Genomic DNA, 20,292 nt, shown 5'->3' with positions numbered 1-20,292 from the left:
CCCAAAATAATTAAAATAAAAATGTAAGAACTGCTGAGTCAAAAATTATATTTCTGAAATTCAGCTCATATTGTAATAAACGCATTTTTTTCATTTTTATGACTGCTATGCAAAAATGATTAAACAATTTAACTGTGACATATCCACTTTGAAGGGTAAAACTTAAAAATTCAATGCTTACTTAATTCAACATTGACTGTGCATAGATGTCCCAATGTTACCGCTCATAATTAAAAGTAGTCAGTCAATACGTGGTCGGTAATTAATACGCCAGCGTTTGACCAGTACAGAAATGTAGAATGGACCCATTATAAGAATCAGTGTGCAAAACTAAAATATCTTTATTTTAGCATCACATGATGAATTACCTGATTACAATGAACAGGTATTTATTAATACTCTGCTTTCTACTGTAAAAAAAACCAAAACAAATGAGCACAAAAGTCAATTAAACCTGTAGTGTTGCAGAAATAAAAAAAAAAAAAGAGCCAAACATAACACTGTGGGCTACCCTCTTTACTGTTTGTAGTGTTAATGATCTACCATTTCAATTCCTCATGTATTTGGCTACATTACTTAAAGCACGTGCACTTTAAATTATGATGCGAACCCTAAAATGTTCTCTATCCCTGCAACGAGTCGGAGTTTTCAATATGTGCAAAAAAAGACTCAAAGTTTAGAGTAAATGTACAGTCCACAGTGAATGAATGCTAAATATTCCAGAGTGCTGTCTTTTTCTTCTCTTTTTTTTTTAAGAAAATATGATCAATAAACTAGAATTATTTGAATATGTAAAAATAAACTACAGAGCAACCGGGTATGAAAATAGCCTCTTTTTTTTTTCTTCTCCCTTTCTAACAATGATACAAATAAGATTTTGTGGCAACTTGTCTCGCTATCCTGTAAGCCCTCTCAAAGCGCTGAGGGAAAAAAAAAAAAAAAAGTAGCCAACATTCAGCTCAAATGCTTAAGAGACGTTTAAAATTGCACATCGGGGTGAAAATAGGAGCAAAGTCGGATCGTGTGTGACAGGAGACAGCAGATGTGAAAAATGACAAACAGAGCGTGATCAACACATTTGGAAATATAGACGTCTGAGCCGCGTAGCAACAAAGGAAGAAAATTAATCCCATCAGGAGACAAGATGGCGCAAACGATGGTAGACAACCTCTAAGATTAGACCGACAAACATTTATAGATTAAATGAGGTATTGCACAGATTAATAAAAAACAAAAAGCATAAAGGCAACAGAAATAAAAATGTACAGAAAACTGAAGGAACATTTTTAATTATAATTATGAAGTCATCAACTTTATTTTAGAAAGACTGGGATAAATTTTAGTGTCATCGAGGGCAAAAAAAAAAAAAAAAAAGGAAAGACAAAAAAAGTTTCACTCGTCGTCCCATTCATCCTCTTCCTCAAAGTCGTCTTCATCGTCGTCGTCGTCGTCATCGTCTGTTGGGGGAAATGGAGAAAATGAATAACTGAATAAACGAATTTGTTAAAGGAGAGGTTAAGAAAAAAAAAAAAACATGGAATATTTAGATCAGAGTTAATTGGTTTGGCAAATAAGTTATTTCTCAGAAAATATTCAGGCAATAGAGTGAAAAGAGAAAACCTCCAATGTGAAAGAAAAATATCGGAAGCTGGCGGAGAACCAATCTGCCAACATCCCACCGAAACATTAATGATACATTTCAATTACTTTTAGTTTTAAAAGAATAGTTTGATGACTATACACAGCTCTGGCAAATATTAAGAGACCACTTAAAATGTGGTCTCTTAAAAAGCAGGTAAAAAGTATATACCTATACTGTTTATAGGTATATGTTTAGTAAAATGAAGGTTGTTCTTTTATTCCATGACCTACTGACAACAAGTCTCTGAAATTCCAAACAAGAAATTTAGCATTTATTTGCAGAAAATGAGAAATGGTAAAAATAACGACAAAGATGCAGTGCTTACAGACCTCAAATAATGCAAAGAAAACAAGTTTATAATCATTCAGAAGCAACAATACTAATGTTTGAACTCAGAAGTCAATATTTGGTGGAATATCCATGAGGTTTTCAATGGGGTTCAGTGCAGTGATCTCTTCATTTTTTCCCAGATCTGCATATATAAAATCCTAACTACATAAAAGTAATTGTTACTTTTATTTGTCAAAAAAAAAAGAGAGACAGATTTGGAAAGTAACATTCCAATCTCACACAGAGGAAATTTGTAAAATTAATCCACAAACTCCCTCTGCTGTGCAAAGACCTCAACAACTGAGATACTAAAGGGTTCATACACAACTTTTATTTCAAAATTCCAATCCCCTTACTGGAGATAAATTAAGATGTTCTGGATGTAGGTGTGTATATACAGTATATATACTGTATATATATATATATATATATATGAGTTAGTGCTAATCAGTACTGAATCTGTGTGTACCCGAAGAGTGGATAGCTTTGCTTCTCTTCTGCATCGCGGCCATCAGCGCCCCGACGATGCCCGCTGTCGGTGCTGCGTCAGTAGATGTCGGTTCGGAGTTATCGTCCCTCTGTAAAGATGGGAAACCGGAATAAATGAGTTTCTGCATGAAACGCGTAGCTGCTGGGCTCCTGTGTGTGTGACAGATGAACACTAACGGCTTTCAGCTGGACTCCTTGTCGGATCTGGTCCAGAAGTGCGTCTCTGCCGCCGGTGGACACCGGCCTCTCCTTCTGCTCCACCTTCTTCAGCTGCGCTCCCTCTCTGATCTGACTCAGCAGCGCAGACTTGCCCTCCCCTCCGTTGGCCTCCATGGAGGGCGGAGGAGGAGGTCCGGGAGGAGGCGGAGGGGGCGGGGGCGGAGGAGCGCCGTTGCTGGCCGGCGGCGGAGGGGGAGGAGGCGGGGCCACGGGGAGGGAGGCGTGCGCCGGGGCGGGCGGAGGCGGGAGAGCGCCGCGGCTGGGTGGCGGAGGCGGCGGGGCGGACATACCCGGGCGGGAGGGGGGCGGAGGCGGGGGCGCCGAGACTGGAGGCCGGGAGTGGGGAGGAGGCGGCGGGGCGCCCCGGACCACCCGGGAAGGAGGAGGTGGTGGAGGGGCGGAGCCATGTTGGGGTGGGGGTGGAGGAGGAGGGCCACCTCTGGGTGGAGGCGGTGGAGGAGCTAAACAAAAACAAAACAAACGTATCATCAAAACAGACACTTTTCATGTCTGTAAGAAGTGACTGACAGTTACCATAACAACCAGATTTTATTTAGTTTTTATTCCCCCCTTTCGTGACAACTGCAGGGGGATCCTCATCATTTGACAGACTGAAATATTTGGCAGTTCTTACATGTGCCAAACCATGCAATCATAACTAAGCCATACAGGATCAGCCTTCTCAGCTGGAGTTCATATCAATGTTAGTAAAACCGAGAAATACAGCACCGTGTCACACTACAACCACAACAATGCACGTATTTTACTGGCATTTTATGTGATAGAATAGATGATGGTTGATCCATTTCCTTCCACAAAGGAGAACTATTACTCTTTCGTAAGAAAGCAACAATAAGTCTAGTTTCCTGTTTGCCGCAAGTCCTGTAGAAGGCGAGACAAATATGAAAGATGGTGCTCTGGTCTGATGAAACAAGTTTTAGCCACAAAAACGCCATTTGTTGAAGAAAGTAACCCTGCATTTTCCATAAACACATCGTTTCCACAGTGCGGTGAAAGAAAAAAAAAAAAACTGTTTAGAGGGTGCAAAGCAAAAAACACGAGAGCAGAGGTAAAAAAAAAAAAAAAAAAAGTCTCAACACAGCCAGCGGTGAAGTGCTGCATTTCCAATCAAAGTATTTTAGGTACTATACGAATTCCACAAAATCCAGACCTAAATCTAATGTTTGAAGACTTGAAAATTTATAGATCCTTTCTATTGTATTTGTGAGCCATTGCACAAAAACAAATGTAAAATGTTAAAGCCTCTAAACATGCAAAGCTGTTAAGAGTTGAAACTGTATCTGCAGCCAAAGGTTGACTCATGTGGTGGAAGAAAATTGCAAATTTTCCAGACTTTCCAGATTTGGAACAAAATGTTGCGAGCGATGAATCACCGTCCTTCCCCTCCCCAACTGTGCACTTCTTCATGGTGTTGGTGGTCTATCACATAAAATCCCCCCAAAATACTTTGAAGTTTGTTGTCATAATGAGACAGAATTATCGCGTTCCACCATATAAAACCAAATTCCTTCTTGCACCAATCTACATGCAAAGAGTTGAACAAAGTCAACCAGAAGTTTAAAATTCTTTAGCTTCCAAAGGAAGGAGACACACAATTATTCAACAAAACGTCAGAAGATGTATTCAGGAAGTCTTGTGACAGAGTATCACACAGCAGACAGAACCACTGCAGGAACTGCAAAACACCTCATGGTGGAATCTTAGCATAGCTGCACATGCAGCGTCACAGTTAGCTTCCACAGCCGGTCATGCACAGAAACCTACCGCTCCACCTGGGCGGACCTGGGGATAAAACCACCACACTAGTTAGATTGTCAGCACAAGACAATCGGCCCGCTTCAAAGAAATTCACATAATCCTGAAAAAACATTTCCATGCAGTCATATTCAATTAGAGTATCTGTTCTAATGAGACTCGTTTGTGCGATTTAAAAAGTACTTTAACAAAGAAATGTGGGCTTAATGAGAAGGGTTTTTTCTTTTGGTGCGTTTCACTTTGTGAATTGCGTCGCCGAAATGACTAAACTTTTCAATAACATTCAACTCTATTGAGTATGACTGCCCATCCCCATTCAGCGGCTGTTTATCCCCAGTTGTTCAGGATTAATTGCCTCGTTCTTACAGAAAATCTGTTTGAATCTAGATCCCGCGTAAACGCGGAGCAGAGAGTGCGGTTGCCGTCTTACCTTGTCTCCGTACCTCGTTTTTGACGGCCTCCACGCCTCCATTTTTCTCAATGAAGTCGTAGATGGCCTTGGAGGTCTCCTTGTCTTTCAGCTGAGCCTCGGAGATGCCGGCCAAATCAAACAGGTTCTTCAGCTCTGGGTCCAGGTTATTCATCTAGAGAAGGCAAAAAGAGAAAAGGGACACAGTAAATACGCTGATACATAGTTAATATAAAAAAAATCATTTATACCCATCAACGCTTCTCACATTTTATCACGATAAAACTACAAAAGATTTTTTTTCCCCCACCCAAACATACTTCAAGCTTAGTTAGATTGGAGTATAAGGGGTATGAATATTTTTTTCACTGTTATACAGAAATTTGTAAATACATAAGTAACCGTCCACCACCCCCCAAAAAAAAGAACATAACTAAAAAATATGTATAATTTGAACAATGAAACCTAAAGAGACTCAAATGTAATCTGATTCTCCTAAAATAAATAAAATACAAATCTACATCATCACTATCCCAAGTAACGTGAACATAACGTCTAACATAGTGTTTGACATTGGTAAAGTTTTCTGTGAAGATTCGTTTCACATTTTGAGCTGAACTTCCTGACTCCAAAAGAAACCAATTTCTGCGGCTCTGCCTCCACCTAGTGGCCAGTGTTGGAACATGTTCTGACCTTGACTTGGCTCGACAAAAGTCGAGCTCCAAAAGCTATTTTGAGGAGCTTTTCTTTTTCCACATTGTAAAATGTTGATGATGGTGATACAATTCGCAGTTATTGGGACACATTCTTTTTGTTTTAGAAATCTGTGCATGAGCTCGCATGGCTGACAGTAGTTGATAGCAGACTAAAAGCTCTTTGATTTCACAAAGAGCTTTTGTGAGTTTAATTTTTCACAAAGAAAAATTAAACCTAAACTAACAATAAGGATCAAAAATAGCTTATCTTTACCTTAAGAGTAATTTACCAGGTAATAAACCTCTTGGCTCAGAGCTATGTATAAAAAGACTCCTGAATTCGTTAAGCTAAAATTTCCTGGGCTTAATTTTCTCATTTGCAGGCTGGGATCCATCCTCCTGAATCCAGCGGTTTCCCTGATTGGGACGTCTGAAACCTGAGCTATAGATTATGCAGATGCACGTTGATTCTCTTCCATCTGAAATCTGCTTGTGTGCGCAGCTCGGATTAACGTTTAAAAGCTGATATTACATTTAAATAATCCACCTCGGGGAGGCGTGGCCGACTGGATGCGGTTAGAGACGGTCTACCCGTCACGCACGTTCAAAACCGGAGACGCGGAAACAAACAGGAGCTCTGAATCAATGCTGCTTACATCAAAGCCGGTGTTTGGGTTCCATCCTATGTGATTTACATGCCTGTAAGAAAAAGAAAAAAAAAAGCAGAAGAAATATAAGTTAAGGCAGTCAGATAAGACTCAAATGAAGAAAAAGAGTTAACAGCTAGAGCCGTTTACTGTAATACTTGGTTCTTTTGTGGCCTGTAACAACTGAGTGATTGCACAGGGTTTTTACACAATTTAAAGGCAACATTTTATATTTGACCAGATTTTTTCCTGATAAATGAAAGAAAGAGTTGATATCCTTCAGCAAGAAAGGCTGAAGGATGGCAAAGGAATGTGGAAGAAAGAAAAAACTGAAGGCAGACTTGAAGGATTGAAAGAAGGCTGGATAACATGAAGACTAGATCAAACAAACATTAAATATACACCGTCAGGACACTGGCAATTTTATGACAGCGTCGATCAGAGTTATTACCACTAAATCACCAACGCCAACGCCAGCGGCTACTCACTGGAAGTTGCTGGGTGTGCCGATGTCGGCCTTGGTCAGCTTCTTCTTCTTCACCTTTTCCTTCTTGATCCTCCTGGGGAAGGAGCCGTGCACGAGGCTGTTCATCGGAGCGTTGTTGAGAATACGATGCGAGTTGCTGATCTCTGGGTGTTTGATGTCGACGGTCGCCATGGGCAACGCAGGTCCTGGAGAAACGGCGACCGTACGGATAACATTAATGTTGGGAAACGAGACAGAAAAATACATAGAAGACGGTAAAAAGGAAAGCTTTTGACATTTCTGGTAGAGTCCTATTAATATTAGTACAGATTTTTTTTTATTATTACCGTTACACAGAGAAAACAGAGCATGTCTGCATTTGGTGGAAGTACAAGCTCTTAGAATTTATACGAAAGAAAACACAATATGTTAAGACGCATCTGTGTTGAAAAAGTCAAATGATATTCATTTTACACACAGAAATATATTTAAGGTATTTGAGGATTATGACGAAATTCAGTTTCAGAGTTCAATAAAATGTTGCTGTGCTGATTTTGGACTTCATTGCCAAAAAGAATCCACCAACCAGACCGCATACCCAGGATTAGTCTTTGAACAGTGACTCTTAAAGCATCGACTCCAACTGCAGTTCACATGTTGGGAATCTCCCTCAAACTCTTCAGTGGATTGCACTTTACAATAGAGTAGCATATTGTCCCACAAAGGGGAAATTCAGGTATAGCAGCAGCATTACAACATTTTATTTGGTCTTATGTAATAAGCACATTGTCTGGGAACCAAAAAGTTTGGGTTTTCATAAGATGTTGGTCATAAAAGCATAAACAAATTGTGTTGTGTCAGTTCTTGGACCCATACCTCTTGAACTCGCTTTACGGAAACATTTGGGAGTTAAGCAGGGTAGTGGTGACGCCGAGCGAGCGCATCGTCCTCCCGCCCTGCCCCAAACCCGTCCGCCTTCTCCTGCTCGGCAGCTGCTCAACCCAACGTCTACTAGCATTTTACCCGCAAGGCTGCGAGCTCGCTCCTCCGTGCGAGCGGAAGAGTCAGAAAGAGACGGGTAGAGTTCGTCCTGAGGGAGGACCAGGCAGTGAAATGAAGACAGACAGCCTGGACCCAACCCACCAGCAGCATCGGGACCAGCAGCAGCTGCCGGAGCCGCTCGGCCTCCTCCGACCCCACCCTCAGAAAGAAGCTCCTCACATGGGGCCGAAAGAAAGGTTGTGCAGAACATCATGGCCACTCTTGGAACCGATCAAAAGAAATAGCATTGATGCAAGAAGCAAATCTCAGGTCTTCCTTCACAGGTAAAAAAAAAAAAATTAAGTTGTAGAAGACGTCAAGCAGATAAGGCGTCCAAAAAGATTTAAAAACAGCGACATTCAGCCAGCCAGCAGCAGATGGACATCCATCCTACTTCACTCCAAGCTGGCCAGAGTACAACGCTCCGTTCAGCTTTCCAGCATCCGTTTGCTGGTAAGACCAGCAGCTCCTGGTCTTACCCCGCAAAACACGCAAATGCATCTAATCCCAGATAGTTATTCTGGTCGGAGCGCTGCTGGTCTTTATGTAACCATTAAAACCCATCCAGGGCATAATCCCATATTAATCTGTGACGTTTCTAAAACACGATGAAGCAGCGGGATGGGAGAAAAACGAGGCAGACAGCGTAAGAGAGACTGAGACGGGATGAAAACGGAGACAGATTAAACGATGAGAAAAGGGGAAAAGAGCAGCCGAGGTCGTCGATGAGCGAAGGAAAGCTGGAACAGGAAGTAGTAGGAAAGGACCAGAGATGATGGGAGAATGAGAACAGGATAGACAGGAATACAGCTCTATGAGAGAAGAGAGATGCAACTCAATTTTTACATCTAGCTGAACTTCAGCTCTATAAAAATCTACATCTGTTAAAATGCCAACTTAACGTGGAGGTTATATTGTGTTACTGGGTGTAATGGATTCCTGCAACCACAAGGGGGAAATAATAACCAAGTTGTTACCCGTCAGCGAAGAGGGTCGCAAGAACGCAGCACTTAGTGAAAGGTAAACGATGAATCCAGATGTGATTATTGACCATTTCATAACATACAAGTAAAAAACGTACCATTTGGAGGGTCTCGCCTCTTCTCTGTGAACACAAATAAATCATATCATTACAACGCTGCATTTGACAAGTCCTATTAATTAGAGGAGAAAGCGAGTGCCAAAGTGTGCGCAGAGGTGAATTTTTTTTTTTTTTTTAAAAAGAGCAAGAAGTTTCATCACTGTCAGTGCAGGAGTCAGCAGGTGGAGAAGAGTTGGTGAGAAAATTTTAGTTGGTGCGTTTAGGAGACGACCAGACCCTCTAGAAAACAATCATCCGCGTGTTTCTACGTGTCTCGCCTTAAAATATAGAAAAAGTAGCAACAAGGGAAGGAGAGGTGGAAAACATGGCTTCAAAAATACAAGTTTGTTTTCCAGTGGTTAAAAGTTTAACAGGAAATGGCGTTAGTCATGAAACGCAGAAGATTCAAAGCGGACCAGATGAAAAGATTAAGAAATAATAGCCACAGAATGTGGAAAAAAAAAGTTTTTTAATTGAGCTTGTAATGATAAACGTGATGGAAAAGTGCTCATAAGTTTATGAAAACACGTGTGAATTAGAAGACGGAAGGAAACGATTAGACAGAGCATAGTCCAGAGTATGAGAAAAAAACAGCAACAAAACAAAACAATTCACTCTGTTGTTTAAGAGTAGCAGTTGTTAGTCAGAGACAATACATCCCTATAATAACATTATACAAAAAATTATTTTGGAGCATCTCAACAAGTAAGAGTTCATGAAGATTCTTTTATTGTTTTGGTCATTTAATCCAAAAAGATGATTCATTGCAGAGTGATATATTTTAAGCATTAATTCCTGTTAGTGTTCCTGGTTTTTGCTCAACTCAACTTTCCAAAAATAAGCTTTAATAGACGACTGACTGGTCAGCATCTTCAGCAATGACCTTCTGTGGCTCATCCTGCTTGTGGAAGGTGTTGGAAACTGTTTTTCCACATTTTTATACTTAGAAAAATCTTTAATTCCACTTGTATAATAGTAAAAAAAAAAAACCAATAACTTTGGATATAATTATTTGTAATTCAAAATGTGTCTAGCATAACTTTACTGACTCCTGAGGTGCAAAAAGAGGGTCAAAGATCTGATAAGGTGAAGACACTGAAAAACACTTGAAGTGCTAAGAAATAACCTTATTAGCAGAGTTGGTATGATATACCTGTCACAATTAACAGAAACAAGTACTTGAAATGCATCACTCTGTGTCAAATTAATCTATTAAATTTAACAGAACTACTGCAACTAAAAACTGACCAGTGCGTCAAAAAAAGAGAGACGTTTAGGCATGGATTTAATTTGTGCTCCTATTTTCATAGTAGTTAAAGTCAACAATCGTGTTTCGTTGCATTTATTAGGCGCCATGATTTGGCTTAGAATCAGATAAAAATAATAAAAAAACAAAAAGTTACATTGTAAAATGCCCCAACCTTGTAATTGTTTTAAAGAAATAGCATTTGCAACCTTGAACTTTTTCACAATGCTCCCACATTTGGGATTTTATGTAACAGATTGATGCAGAGCGGCTCATAATTATGGTAGTAGAAGGGGCTGAATACATATGAATGCCACTCTTCAGATTTTACTTATGAAAACAATTAAAGCCGTAACTCCTTTTCCTTTCGCAAACTACTTTGTGCTCACATGAAATCCCAGTAAACGTAGAAGACTGTGGTCTCGATATGAGAAAATGTGAAAAAGTTCAAAGCGTGTGAATAGTTTTTGCGAGTCGCCAAAGATCGACGGCGGAAGGTTGTACCCGTTTTCCTGTTTCTTTTCACCGTCAGCTCTGCTAAGGCGCCATGAAAACGTTTGGTCTCCTCTTCGTTGGCGAAGTTCAGACCCACTTGGCACGTCTGTAGATGCACACACACACACACACACAAAAATGTGACAAAAACATAGCTTCAGCTGAACACCAATCTATTTTTAATTATGCGCGCAGGGACAGCACTCAGCTCCTACACACAGCCTGCTGGAGTCTCGCCAACAAAGATCTTAACTCAACATATGCAGAGTTAAATCTTGGTTTGTCTACACTTAATTTGATCTGTTCATAAAAAACAATTAAGAATAATTTGAAAAACAATAACTTTTTGTCAAAAAAAAAACAAAAAAAAGAAGTTATCTAGAGGCCTGATTTGTTCACAAAATTGCATGAGACATGACAGACAGACAGAAGATCATATCTAGTGAAAACCAGAATCTTTTAAACTAAAAACTTAAAAGCAGACATGGGCAACTCACATCTCCAGCAAATGTAATGAAGTAAGGTCTCTGCAGGTTACCATTGAAGCAGTTGTACAGCTCCTGTTCGAACATCATCTTACCCTCCTGTGAAATAAAAAATAAAAGTTGGTCTTTACACCAGCGGATACACTGTCCACTGATTTGGTTGTGCCAAAATGAAAACCCGTCACATCTCCACCTACCCTTATGTCCAAGACCCTGATGAAGTAGGAGCGCTGTGGGTTGTCCTTGACCAGACAGGCCACCCCGCAGCATCTTTTGTTCCAGCTGCCGTTTCGTTCTGCCGTGTACACCTGGACCACTCCTGAAGACAACGTCTGGAAAGGAAGAGCACGCATCACTAACCGGGTCGTTTCCACATGGAAGATTATTTACTAGCAGATGTAGTAGCACACACACACAAAAGCGGACGCAACAGTGATGAAACGCTTGCTGCCGATTCTTTGTAACTGAATCATTCATCGAAAAGCCGCATGCTGAAAATAGCAGTGAAGTAGTGAGGTCATTCTTTCTGAGAAATGACAGGAGTCAAACCGGTGGCCCTTATTTTAGGACGCAAGCAGGAGAGCTGGCTCTGGACAATTCCTCTTAGAAGGGCTGACGAAACCGTGCAGTTCAACACATTGTTCAGAAAAACCTTACGGAGTGATTACACAGCTGAATGGAGGAGGAAGAAATGTAGAAAGAAGTTCCCAAAATTATCAGCTAAAATAAATGTTTTAAGAAATAAATTTATTGATAAAAATGTTGTATCGTGATAAGAACTTTGATTCCTCCTTATCAAGTTAAATTTCAATTAATAATGTTCAATCAAAAAATAAAACTAACACTATTTTCTCCATGAGAGCATCAATAAATACCAGGAAATTCAAACAGGATTAAATGTGTTCAACTTAGTGATGTAAACCAATTTTACTTGATTTATATTTCAAACGGGAATGTTTTTCAAGAACAATTTGCGTTTGTGCCATGCTGTCACACATGTACAGTTACTCGAAAAAGCAGTAATAAATATTTTCTTTTATTATAATTTTTAACTTCATCACAATATTGCAAAATATGGTGATGGAAATTGTGAGTCCATAATCACCCACTCCTACTTTAAATCATAAGTACCTGGATGAAAATGGAAAAATCTCATTTGAATCCACAGATGAGTAGCGAAACCGTTAAAGATCATCAAGTTCAGGGTGATGAGGTTTATAGTAATCTGCGAGTATCCTAGCAATCAGATTACACCTTTTTGATTAATCCACATATTTTATCTTCAATCATCGTTAGAGAAAATATAAATACCCAGCCGAGTCAGACAATGCTTCATTAGACTCACTATAACTTGGAAAATATTGTCAGGTTTTAGCATCACAAGATTTCATCCTCCTCCTGTAAAAACAATAATCGATTCCCTAAAAATCGTCAAACAATTAATCTTACAGGAGCATCGAAGGACACAAAAACAGGCGTCGAAACCCAGAACTCATCTAATCTCCTCCTGTAGTAAAAGAAAATCCAAAAGGATTCAACACTAAAACTAAACTGACACCTTTTTAACCTCCTCCTTTAACAAATATTACACAGGTAAGCAAAGTCGACGTCCCAGCAACCTCTGCTGCAGAAGTCGGAGCACGAAACGCAACGCTGCTGTTCAAGCACATTCATGTGGTTCTGTTCTGGCCCATTACACTGCAGGAGCTAGCTTCAGAGTCTACACACACACCTGTAGAGCACACGCAGACGAGATCATAAGGGTCAGATTAGGCTCCTATAGTTTTTACATGCGGCTGCAGGGTGTTGATCTCACAGGGGGGGCTCCGGTTTCACAGCCACTAAACACACACACACACACGCCCACACACACATGAAAGCGGGAGCATCAGGAGAGGAAAAACCCGGTGGGGCCTTTGGTTCCAGGAATTACTGCTTACATCAACATCTTCTCATAAACTGCTCAACAAATCAAACTAAAAGGAAAAAAGAAAAAGAAGAAAAACGCCACAAAGTGAAACATTGAGGAGACACAGAAGCAGCATGTTCTTTTTATTCCTACCAGCAACATTATGTAGCAGCTTTACAGTGAATTTTTCATGCAACACAATGGTGTCAAGGAGATTCATCTGTTTATGAAGCTCTGATTTTTCCTGACAGACCCAAAGGCAGCAGGAAAGGAGGAAAGAGGAGGATGGGGGGGGAAGGTTGTGAATGTGACATCACCATAAATCCAAGAATATCACTCGCTTGCGAAGCCGCCGTCTCAACAGCAAACGGCCTCTTTATCACTCTCCTTCTCCAACATGCAACAGTGATGATGCAGTGATGTAACCGAGCAGAAACCCTGCAGTCAGCCCTTATTTACTCAAAGCGACATGGCTACCTACATGTTGCTCTTGGAAGGTCCAGCTCTACCAGGAGAGAAATTAAGAAAATGGAGCTCAGAAAATTTGGCTGACCTTTAAGCCTTTTAAAAACGGCAAAATAAAAAAAGCAGAGGAAAGCTGATTTTTTTCCTCTCTCTTTCTTCCACAACCCCCTCCCAAGGCAAAAAATCCTGAGGCCGACCACAGGACTTCCTGTAGGACCTAACTGCTGATTAGGCAGTCCATACACACACACACACACACAGGCCGAGTGAACTGGACCCTTTCCACCTTTCTGCCGAGTAAGACGGCGCTTTTGATACTGAACACAGCAGGAGGAATACTAATGAGCCAAACCAATCAGAGAGCTCGTTGTTGAAGTGTGTACCGGTGGGTGTCTGGAATGTCAATTAAAGAGCTGGATTTCACTATGAAAACAAAGACAAATTTTTCTGCTCGGTACACAACTGATTTTGTTGTCGTCCTTTGATAAAGTTACAAACTGTGGCTCTTATAAACAAAAGTCGCTAAAAAACAAGAAACCAAAGTATTTAATGCCGATTCAACAGATTTACTGTAGAGAGAATTTTGCTGTTCTGTTAGCTGTAAAGGCAATCTGTTCTTCTTATGCAGGTTTTTTTAAATGTGTGATATTTTACTGAATGCTCTTTTATAACCATCTCATTTCTCATGTGTTAAGATTTCTAAATGTACAACTTTAGACCTTCCAGAAGGTCTAACAGAAGGACTCTAGCTGGACGTGTTTGGAAATAGCTCTGATTATGTATGTATACTGTTCATATGCTAATTAGCCATGCGCTACGCCGAGTTGAAAAGTCTTTCAGCCTACAACCCACTGCATTAAAGAAAATAATAAATTACTCAAAGATTCAAAAACGAACGTAAATTATAACATTGCCAGAAAAAAAAGGGGGCAAGTTTATCATCAACCTATGAAATAAGTCCTGAATTAAAAGTTTCCCAAAACGCACTCAAGTATGTTCTCAGGTAAAAATTTCAGACTTTTTCAGAGGATTCTGTTTCTTGCATTTTCTGCATAACAAGTACATTACGTAATGTGCAATCATTCTGCAAGTCAGGACATCGCTTACTGCTGGCCACTCTAATTAGATCCAGCATGGAGACACAATGTCAATCACTTCCAGTCTTCCCCTCGCAAACATCCGTCTCACACACATACTTTGTCTCTCTGCATGAGACAACAAGAGCGTGGGACTGGCAGGAATGTTCCCGATTCCACGTCTCCGTCACATTGCTGCAAGATAACATAGTCAGGAAGCCAGAGGAACGCAGTCAGTGGATTTCAAACAGGTTACATAGCTGCGGGGACACGCCTCAGAAACCTGTGTGCTCATGTAAAACAAAAAAGGAAGAGAAAACACAAAGGAGGCGAGGCATGTCACCGTGTGACCTCATGCAGGCTCCGCCAAGCCTGTCATGAGACAGGAAACGTGCGCTTTTCTAAGCAGAGGAGCAGGAAAACGTTTCTGCGTACACCTGAGCAGAGAAATCCCGGCTGGTTTACCTGCGTTCGTATGAGGAGGAAGAGGCCATTTCTCGGTTGCTCAAGGAGCTTTTACCGAGCACAATTACAGGAAACGGCGATTGCTGTGAGGAACTAACTGAGAACAGGCCGAGTTAAAGCAGCTGTGGAGCAGCAGTAAAGGACCTTTGAATGCACATTTACTGTAAAGTCACTCGATTGCACAATAACAAAATCAATCCGGAGGAAATAATGTAATAAAAGCAAATTAAAAAAAAGGGGTCATCTTACTGCACTGCCAGTAAGCTGGCTGAAAATTTAGGGAAAAGTTCACCTGCAGACTTGCTTCCACAGCACAAAGCCCAACTAATAAAGCTGGACAATAAACTATACTTCTAATCATTTTTGCCAGTCTATTGTGTGCAACGGGACCGACTGCACACAACATACTGCACTGACATCCTGCATGCCAGCCAAACAGCTGAAAGGCATTTTTCTGAACCTTGAAGCAAATATTTAAGGTACATTTCAGATTCCGAGATGCTAAAGCTAAGGGGAAGTGTTGGGAACTTTACAAGATAAAGGAAAAGAATGAGCAAGCAAAAAAAAAGGGTTAGCCTTCACTATTATTCCAATAATTACTGATAATATTGCATTTAAGCGTGTTTAAATAACAGACTAGCAAAATGCTGATGGCATCCATCTTTAGAAAAAAGAGAGCCACAATAACGCAGAAATGTATGAAGCACAGCATGAGCCGAGTATGGAAGGCCTGGGTTTGTGTTATAATTTATTTATTTATTATTTTTTTTAAATGCACTAGTGTTTCCTTCGGTCTAACTATTAACACCTACGGTCCAAAAGCTACTTCATTCTCGGCCAACTCTCTAATCTATTCCAACACAGGAGTGAAACTTTAAATCATTAACTAAATGTCAGCAGTGGCAAACCGCAGCGCATGTCTAGGCTGCCATAATAAGCAGATATCCATTGATCTAACGTCCCAGAGTAACTTAGTAATTTATATCCAATGAAACGCCACATAGTCAGAGAGACTGCGCCTTCTGCTGGAAGTATCGATCCCAGTCCAGGGCTGAAATTGTGATGACAGCTGCGAAATCCGTCCCAACTACAGTTTAACCATACCAGGAAGCCTGTGGAGATACACAGTCCGTTTAAAGTAACCATTTATGAAGATTGCGATACGGAAAAACACACACACACAAAAAAGGGAGAAAGTTGTTGCAGACTTTGGAACAAGTCTAAAGGATACACTGAAAAATTTAGCTGGCGACCCAAAACGGATGATATTTTTAGCCTGACTTGCTGACTGGAAACTCAGATTAGTGAACACAGTTTACTGGAAATTGCTTGGTATTTGCTGCAAAGTCAAATGAACTGCTTCTAGTGTCAGCGGGGTGAAAAAAATAAAAAAGAAATCAACATTTTTTCCCATGATACGGATAAAAACTGAACAACCAATAAATATTTCACTCCAAATAGATCTTTGCAAAATTAGTAGTTGATACTACTATCAACTAGCAACTCTGTACAAACAGAATATCTAGATTTGTAACATTATGGAAACCTCAGTCCAAAACAGAACTTGATTCGTCCACTGCTGGACGGTTTGGACATATTCTGGACACACCAAAGATTGAAGGCCAATTTCCATATTCTACTTAAAACTCCAATGTAAAGAAATATGAGTATATGAGCGCAATAATTAATGAAAACCAGACTCAAAAGGAAATTAAAACCAAAATAAATGGATAAATAGTGTGATAAAAACACTTTTTGAGGAAAAATATACAGTCAAGCTAAAATATACCGGAGATTTTTGCGAGTCATCTCCATAATTAAATAAAAATAAATAAATAAATAAATACGTAACTTGATCACAAATCAAATAGATTCCTGGTGGTTTAGGTACATAAGTAGTGCAGAATGTTTCGCTTACAGGCACTAAATTGAACCTGGAAGAAACAAAAATGTCAACACGGAGGCACGATTTACAGATAAAAAAAAAACTAAATTGGTAAACGGTTGAAAAAAAAACCCAGGCTTGCTGCTGCTTCCAATAAAAACAACCGATGATCGCTCAATGGGAAAAAGTAATAAATAAAATAGATAAACAAAACCGCATCTCTACTGGTAACTTAACAGGCCAAAAAGCACAAATTCGTCCTAACTGAGGAAGGAAACGGAGAGAAATACAGCAAGACGTTAAGCAGTTTTTAATATACAGCGTTGCTCTTTTTCCAGGGTGGCATTAAAATGAGGGCAGCATGAACTTGTCAAGAGTCACCTGTCAATTGCACCTTGTTTTTATTGCTTCCATTCAATTAGCAACGCCATAACACCTGACGACCAAAATACTTAGTTATTATTATTTTTGCAGTGTTTTTGTTCTATGTCTATAGAGGACAGAAGTATGATAACTCCATGTGGATTAAAGGTATGGGCAAAACCGGTGTGTGTGTTTGTGGTTTGAGATGATTGGGGTTGGTGGAAGGGGGACATGCATGCACGCAAGAACCGCCTGCCACTGACAACGAGGACATGAACATGAATCACATACATGGAGAATATCTTATGTAATAAGAGATTATCGCATAGAAACTGAATCGTGACATTGCACTATTGTGATCCCTGCTGAAGGTATCGTGGAGAAACTGGAGGCTACTCCCAGATTTTTTTTTTTTTTCATTTTTTGTTTTTTTTGGGGGGGGAACTGGTCTGCCTTGCACTGGGAGGTTGAATTTTAAAGCGACTCAGCTCTGCTCCACTGCGCATTCTTCTCGGCGGACGCACACTTCCCGAAAACAAGCAGGCTCCGGCCACATTATGTAAGGAGAGTACCGAAAGCACTCCTTTCCCCCGCTGATGGGTTTAACAGCTCCGACACCCGGGCTGTGTTAACTCCAGGCTCGCTGCGGTTTTAGGCTGCTGACAGCGGAATTTCAGGATTTCCTGGATGTTTCCAGCTCCCAACTTTGACTTAAACCCAATGGCAACAAACACAATATATATACATATATATAAATAAATATATATACGTATGGAATAAAAGTTGTCTTTTCAACCAAAGCTCCACACGGTCCCAACGACTGTCAAAACAAACCAGCTGTTTAACTTTGTAGCCTCGACATACAATTAAAATTGTAGGCCACAAACTCAAGCTGGAAATCAGTTCTCATGACGGCACAAGTTAGCAGCATTAGCCATTTTTTTTTCTTAGCAAGCTTAATAAGACAAACTTACGATGCATTTCCTCCCAAGGTAGTTAAAAAGGCTTTCATTGTCCTGCTGTGACAAGATTAAGGAGCCGACATTGCTTTGCCGCCGTTGCGGCGGGTGTCCACTCATTATTAGGGGTCAGTTTATGAAGTCTGCACCCGCTGACTGCTTGTAGGAGCTCCGGGAAGATACATCAACAATCCCTCGGTCATCCGTGGCCTGCCTCCGACTCCTCACGCCGGCGCGGGAGTATTCCGCCGCTCCGCCGAGGTAAAGGTGTGTGTGTGTGGGGTGGGGGGGGGAAACGAGCACGGTGCAGGAATGTAGCTTTGGCGTCTCTCGGCTCCTCAAAACCAGGCAAAAAAACTGGGACAACAGGACGAAGCTGGGACGAGGAGAAAACTTTCCTTGGAAGTCCTGCCGTTATAGGAGCCCTGAGCCAGTTCCATCCAACATGGCAGAGTTAGGGCGAGTCCAAAATGTGGGAGCGGGGGAGGCAAGTCTCCCAAATGTGCCCAAAATAATAAAAAAACACAACTTAAATACCAATTTAAAATAACGAAATTATATAAATAAAGGTATATAATATCTATTTCTGTATAATTGGAAGCCCACAGCACATTACGTCGCGGTATGTAGATTAAAAACGTAAAGCGCCACCCACAAAGATGGTTTGATCCTATCCGCCAGTGGCTTTTTCTGACAGGAATGTGTACAGAATTGGGAGGAGATAAGGAAAAAGGTGAAGCCGTACATATGTCATAAAGCTTCACGAAAAGGGAATTATTAAACCCTGAACGCATGCAGATCAGTGTGTGAAAGTACAAGAGGAGGATTAATGATCTTCCTGCAATAAAAAAAGAGTTTCCGATTAAAGGTTCCTCGGTTAAAGTCTGAAAGGTGAAAGGTTCTCGTTGCTGAAAATTGGAACATTATTATTATTATTATTATTATTATTATTATTATTATTATTATTATTATTATTATTATTATTATTATTATTATCCGTTTAAATGTTACTTGCATTTAAACCAAAATAGCCTGCAACTAAACGAAAGAAAAATTATTAATGCTCCACTTACGCCTCAAGGACTAGAGGGCCTAATCTGACATATGCTTAAAAGTGCATATTTGGGTCAGGCTAACCCCGCCAACATGTATATTTGGATATGGGCTTGTTGGATGGGACGCGCTTTGGTTGATGAAATAAAAGCCACATCAGCAAAAACAGTTGACCATTGATGGTAGCTGTAATAGAAGTAGGTGTTAAGAAATCTTTAAGAAATCTCTTATTACCCAGAGTTGTGCTGCATTCAGTTTATAAAGGCAGTTAATTTAGGGCAGTTATAAACCTTTGAATATTCTCCATCCTTTTTACTAAATTTGTCATTTACAAAATTGCTGGCGGAGCTGTAAAATTTTCAGAACATGAGGCTATTTATAAACTCTGAATCAGATATATCGAGCCAGCTCCTTCAAACAAAGGCAGTGTGTATGCTTTTGCATATTTTTAATAATCCACCTTGGGGTGTTTGTGTCACTTTCGACGACATGTTTGGTCAGGCTCATCATCTGAAGCTGTTTGTAACTTGGGATTTTGCTCTGTAATGTAATTCTGCTCCCTGTATTTACCGTAAAGTTTTTAATTTAAATCAGCAGATAAACAATCAGTAACAGAAACTTTCGTCTAGTTTTGTGTCGATGTAATCCCATTCATGTCATTTTCATGTACTATTTTAAGGTGGTATTGGTAACGCACGTCCAATCACTGTGGTTGTTACTGTCACTGTTAAAAAAACTCCGTAAACTTTAACCTCAAATCAGAGGCACTGCCAAAAGGAGGGCGCTGAGGGGCAATGGCTCTTGTAAATTTCCCGGTTATGAATTTATTAAAGCGGACATCAAGTTACAGTAAGTTGTAATCGATTTTTTTCCTTTTATAGCAGGCTGACTGACACGCCTTAATATGACTGCATGGTATAAATTCTGAGATCCTTTTGTTAATTTTGAGCACCACCCCAACATCACAAGGAGCCAAACCATTTAAAGTCGCTTTCTGACGCACCCCTCCTGAAACGTGATGAACGTTACATCTCACCTGGCAGTGAATCGTTCCACTCAGATACATGTTTAAGCAAGCCTGTTCCTGCCTCCATCA

General features: G+C 40.3%; 1 protein-coding gene across 5 annotated transcripts; it reads right to left on the bottom strand.

The window, feature by feature from the left end:
• Nucleotides 1-316: 316 nt before the first annotated feature.
• Nucleotides 317-18,592, bottom strand: LOC102221167 (neural Wiskott-Aldrich syndrome protein). 5 transcript variants are annotated; one of them, XM_023349944.1, is made up of 12 exons: nucleotides 18,159-18,592; nucleotides 11,219-11,353; nucleotides 11,034-11,120; nucleotides 10,546-10,642; nucleotides 8,796-8,819; nucleotides 6,696-6,879; nucleotides 6,217-6,259; nucleotides 4,887-5,040; nucleotides 4,466-4,483; nucleotides 2,639-3,141; nucleotides 2,442-2,550; nucleotides 317-1,457 (listed from the first exon to the last, which is right to left on the bottom strand). In XM_023349944.1, exons 1-12 carry the CDS (start codon nucleotides 18,261-18,263, stop codon nucleotides 1,393-1,395), a joined length of 1,524 nt encoding a protein of 507 aa, XP_023205712.1. In that variant the 5' UTR covers nucleotides 18,264-18,592; the 3' UTR covers nucleotides 317-1,392. The 5 variants fall into 5 exon arrangements, with proteins under 5 accessions (XP_023205712.1, XP_023205714.1, XP_023205713.1 ...); XM_023349946.1 differs by lacking the exon at nucleotides 8,796-8,819; XM_023349945.1 differs by lacking the exon at nucleotides 4,466-4,483 and having other exon boundaries at nucleotides 18,159-18,591.
• Nucleotides 18,593-20,292: the final 1,700 nt, after the last annotated feature.

This window comes from Xiphophorus maculatus, chromosome 17, assembly GCF_002775205.1.
Source record: "Xiphophorus maculatus strain JP 163 A chromosome 17, X_maculatus-5.0-male, whole genome shotgun sequence".
NCBI classification, from domain to species: Eukaryota; Metazoa; Chordata; class Actinopteri; order Cyprinodontiformes; family Poeciliidae; genus Xiphophorus; species Xiphophorus maculatus.
The sequence above is the reverse complement of the archived record's forward strand: the minus strand, read 5'-3'. Positions and strand labels throughout refer to the sequence as shown.

What these genes read in the sequence shown, in the direction of transcription:
- LOC102221167 (XM_023349944.1), bottom strand. Translation starts at nt 18,263, where the DNA reads ATGAGTGGACACCCGCCGCAACGGCGGCAAAGCAATGTCGGCTCCTTA. An exon ending in GGCACACCCAGCAACTTCCA is followed by an intron (nt 6,260 to 6,695) that starts GTGAGTAGCCGC and finishes TTTTTCTTACAG; the next exon opens with GCATGTAAATCACATAGGAT. An exon ending in ACCCAAACACCGGCTTTGAT is followed by an intron (nt 5,041 to 6,216) that starts GTAAGCAGCATT and finishes TGCCTTCTCTAG; the next exon opens with ATGAATAACCTGGACCCAGA.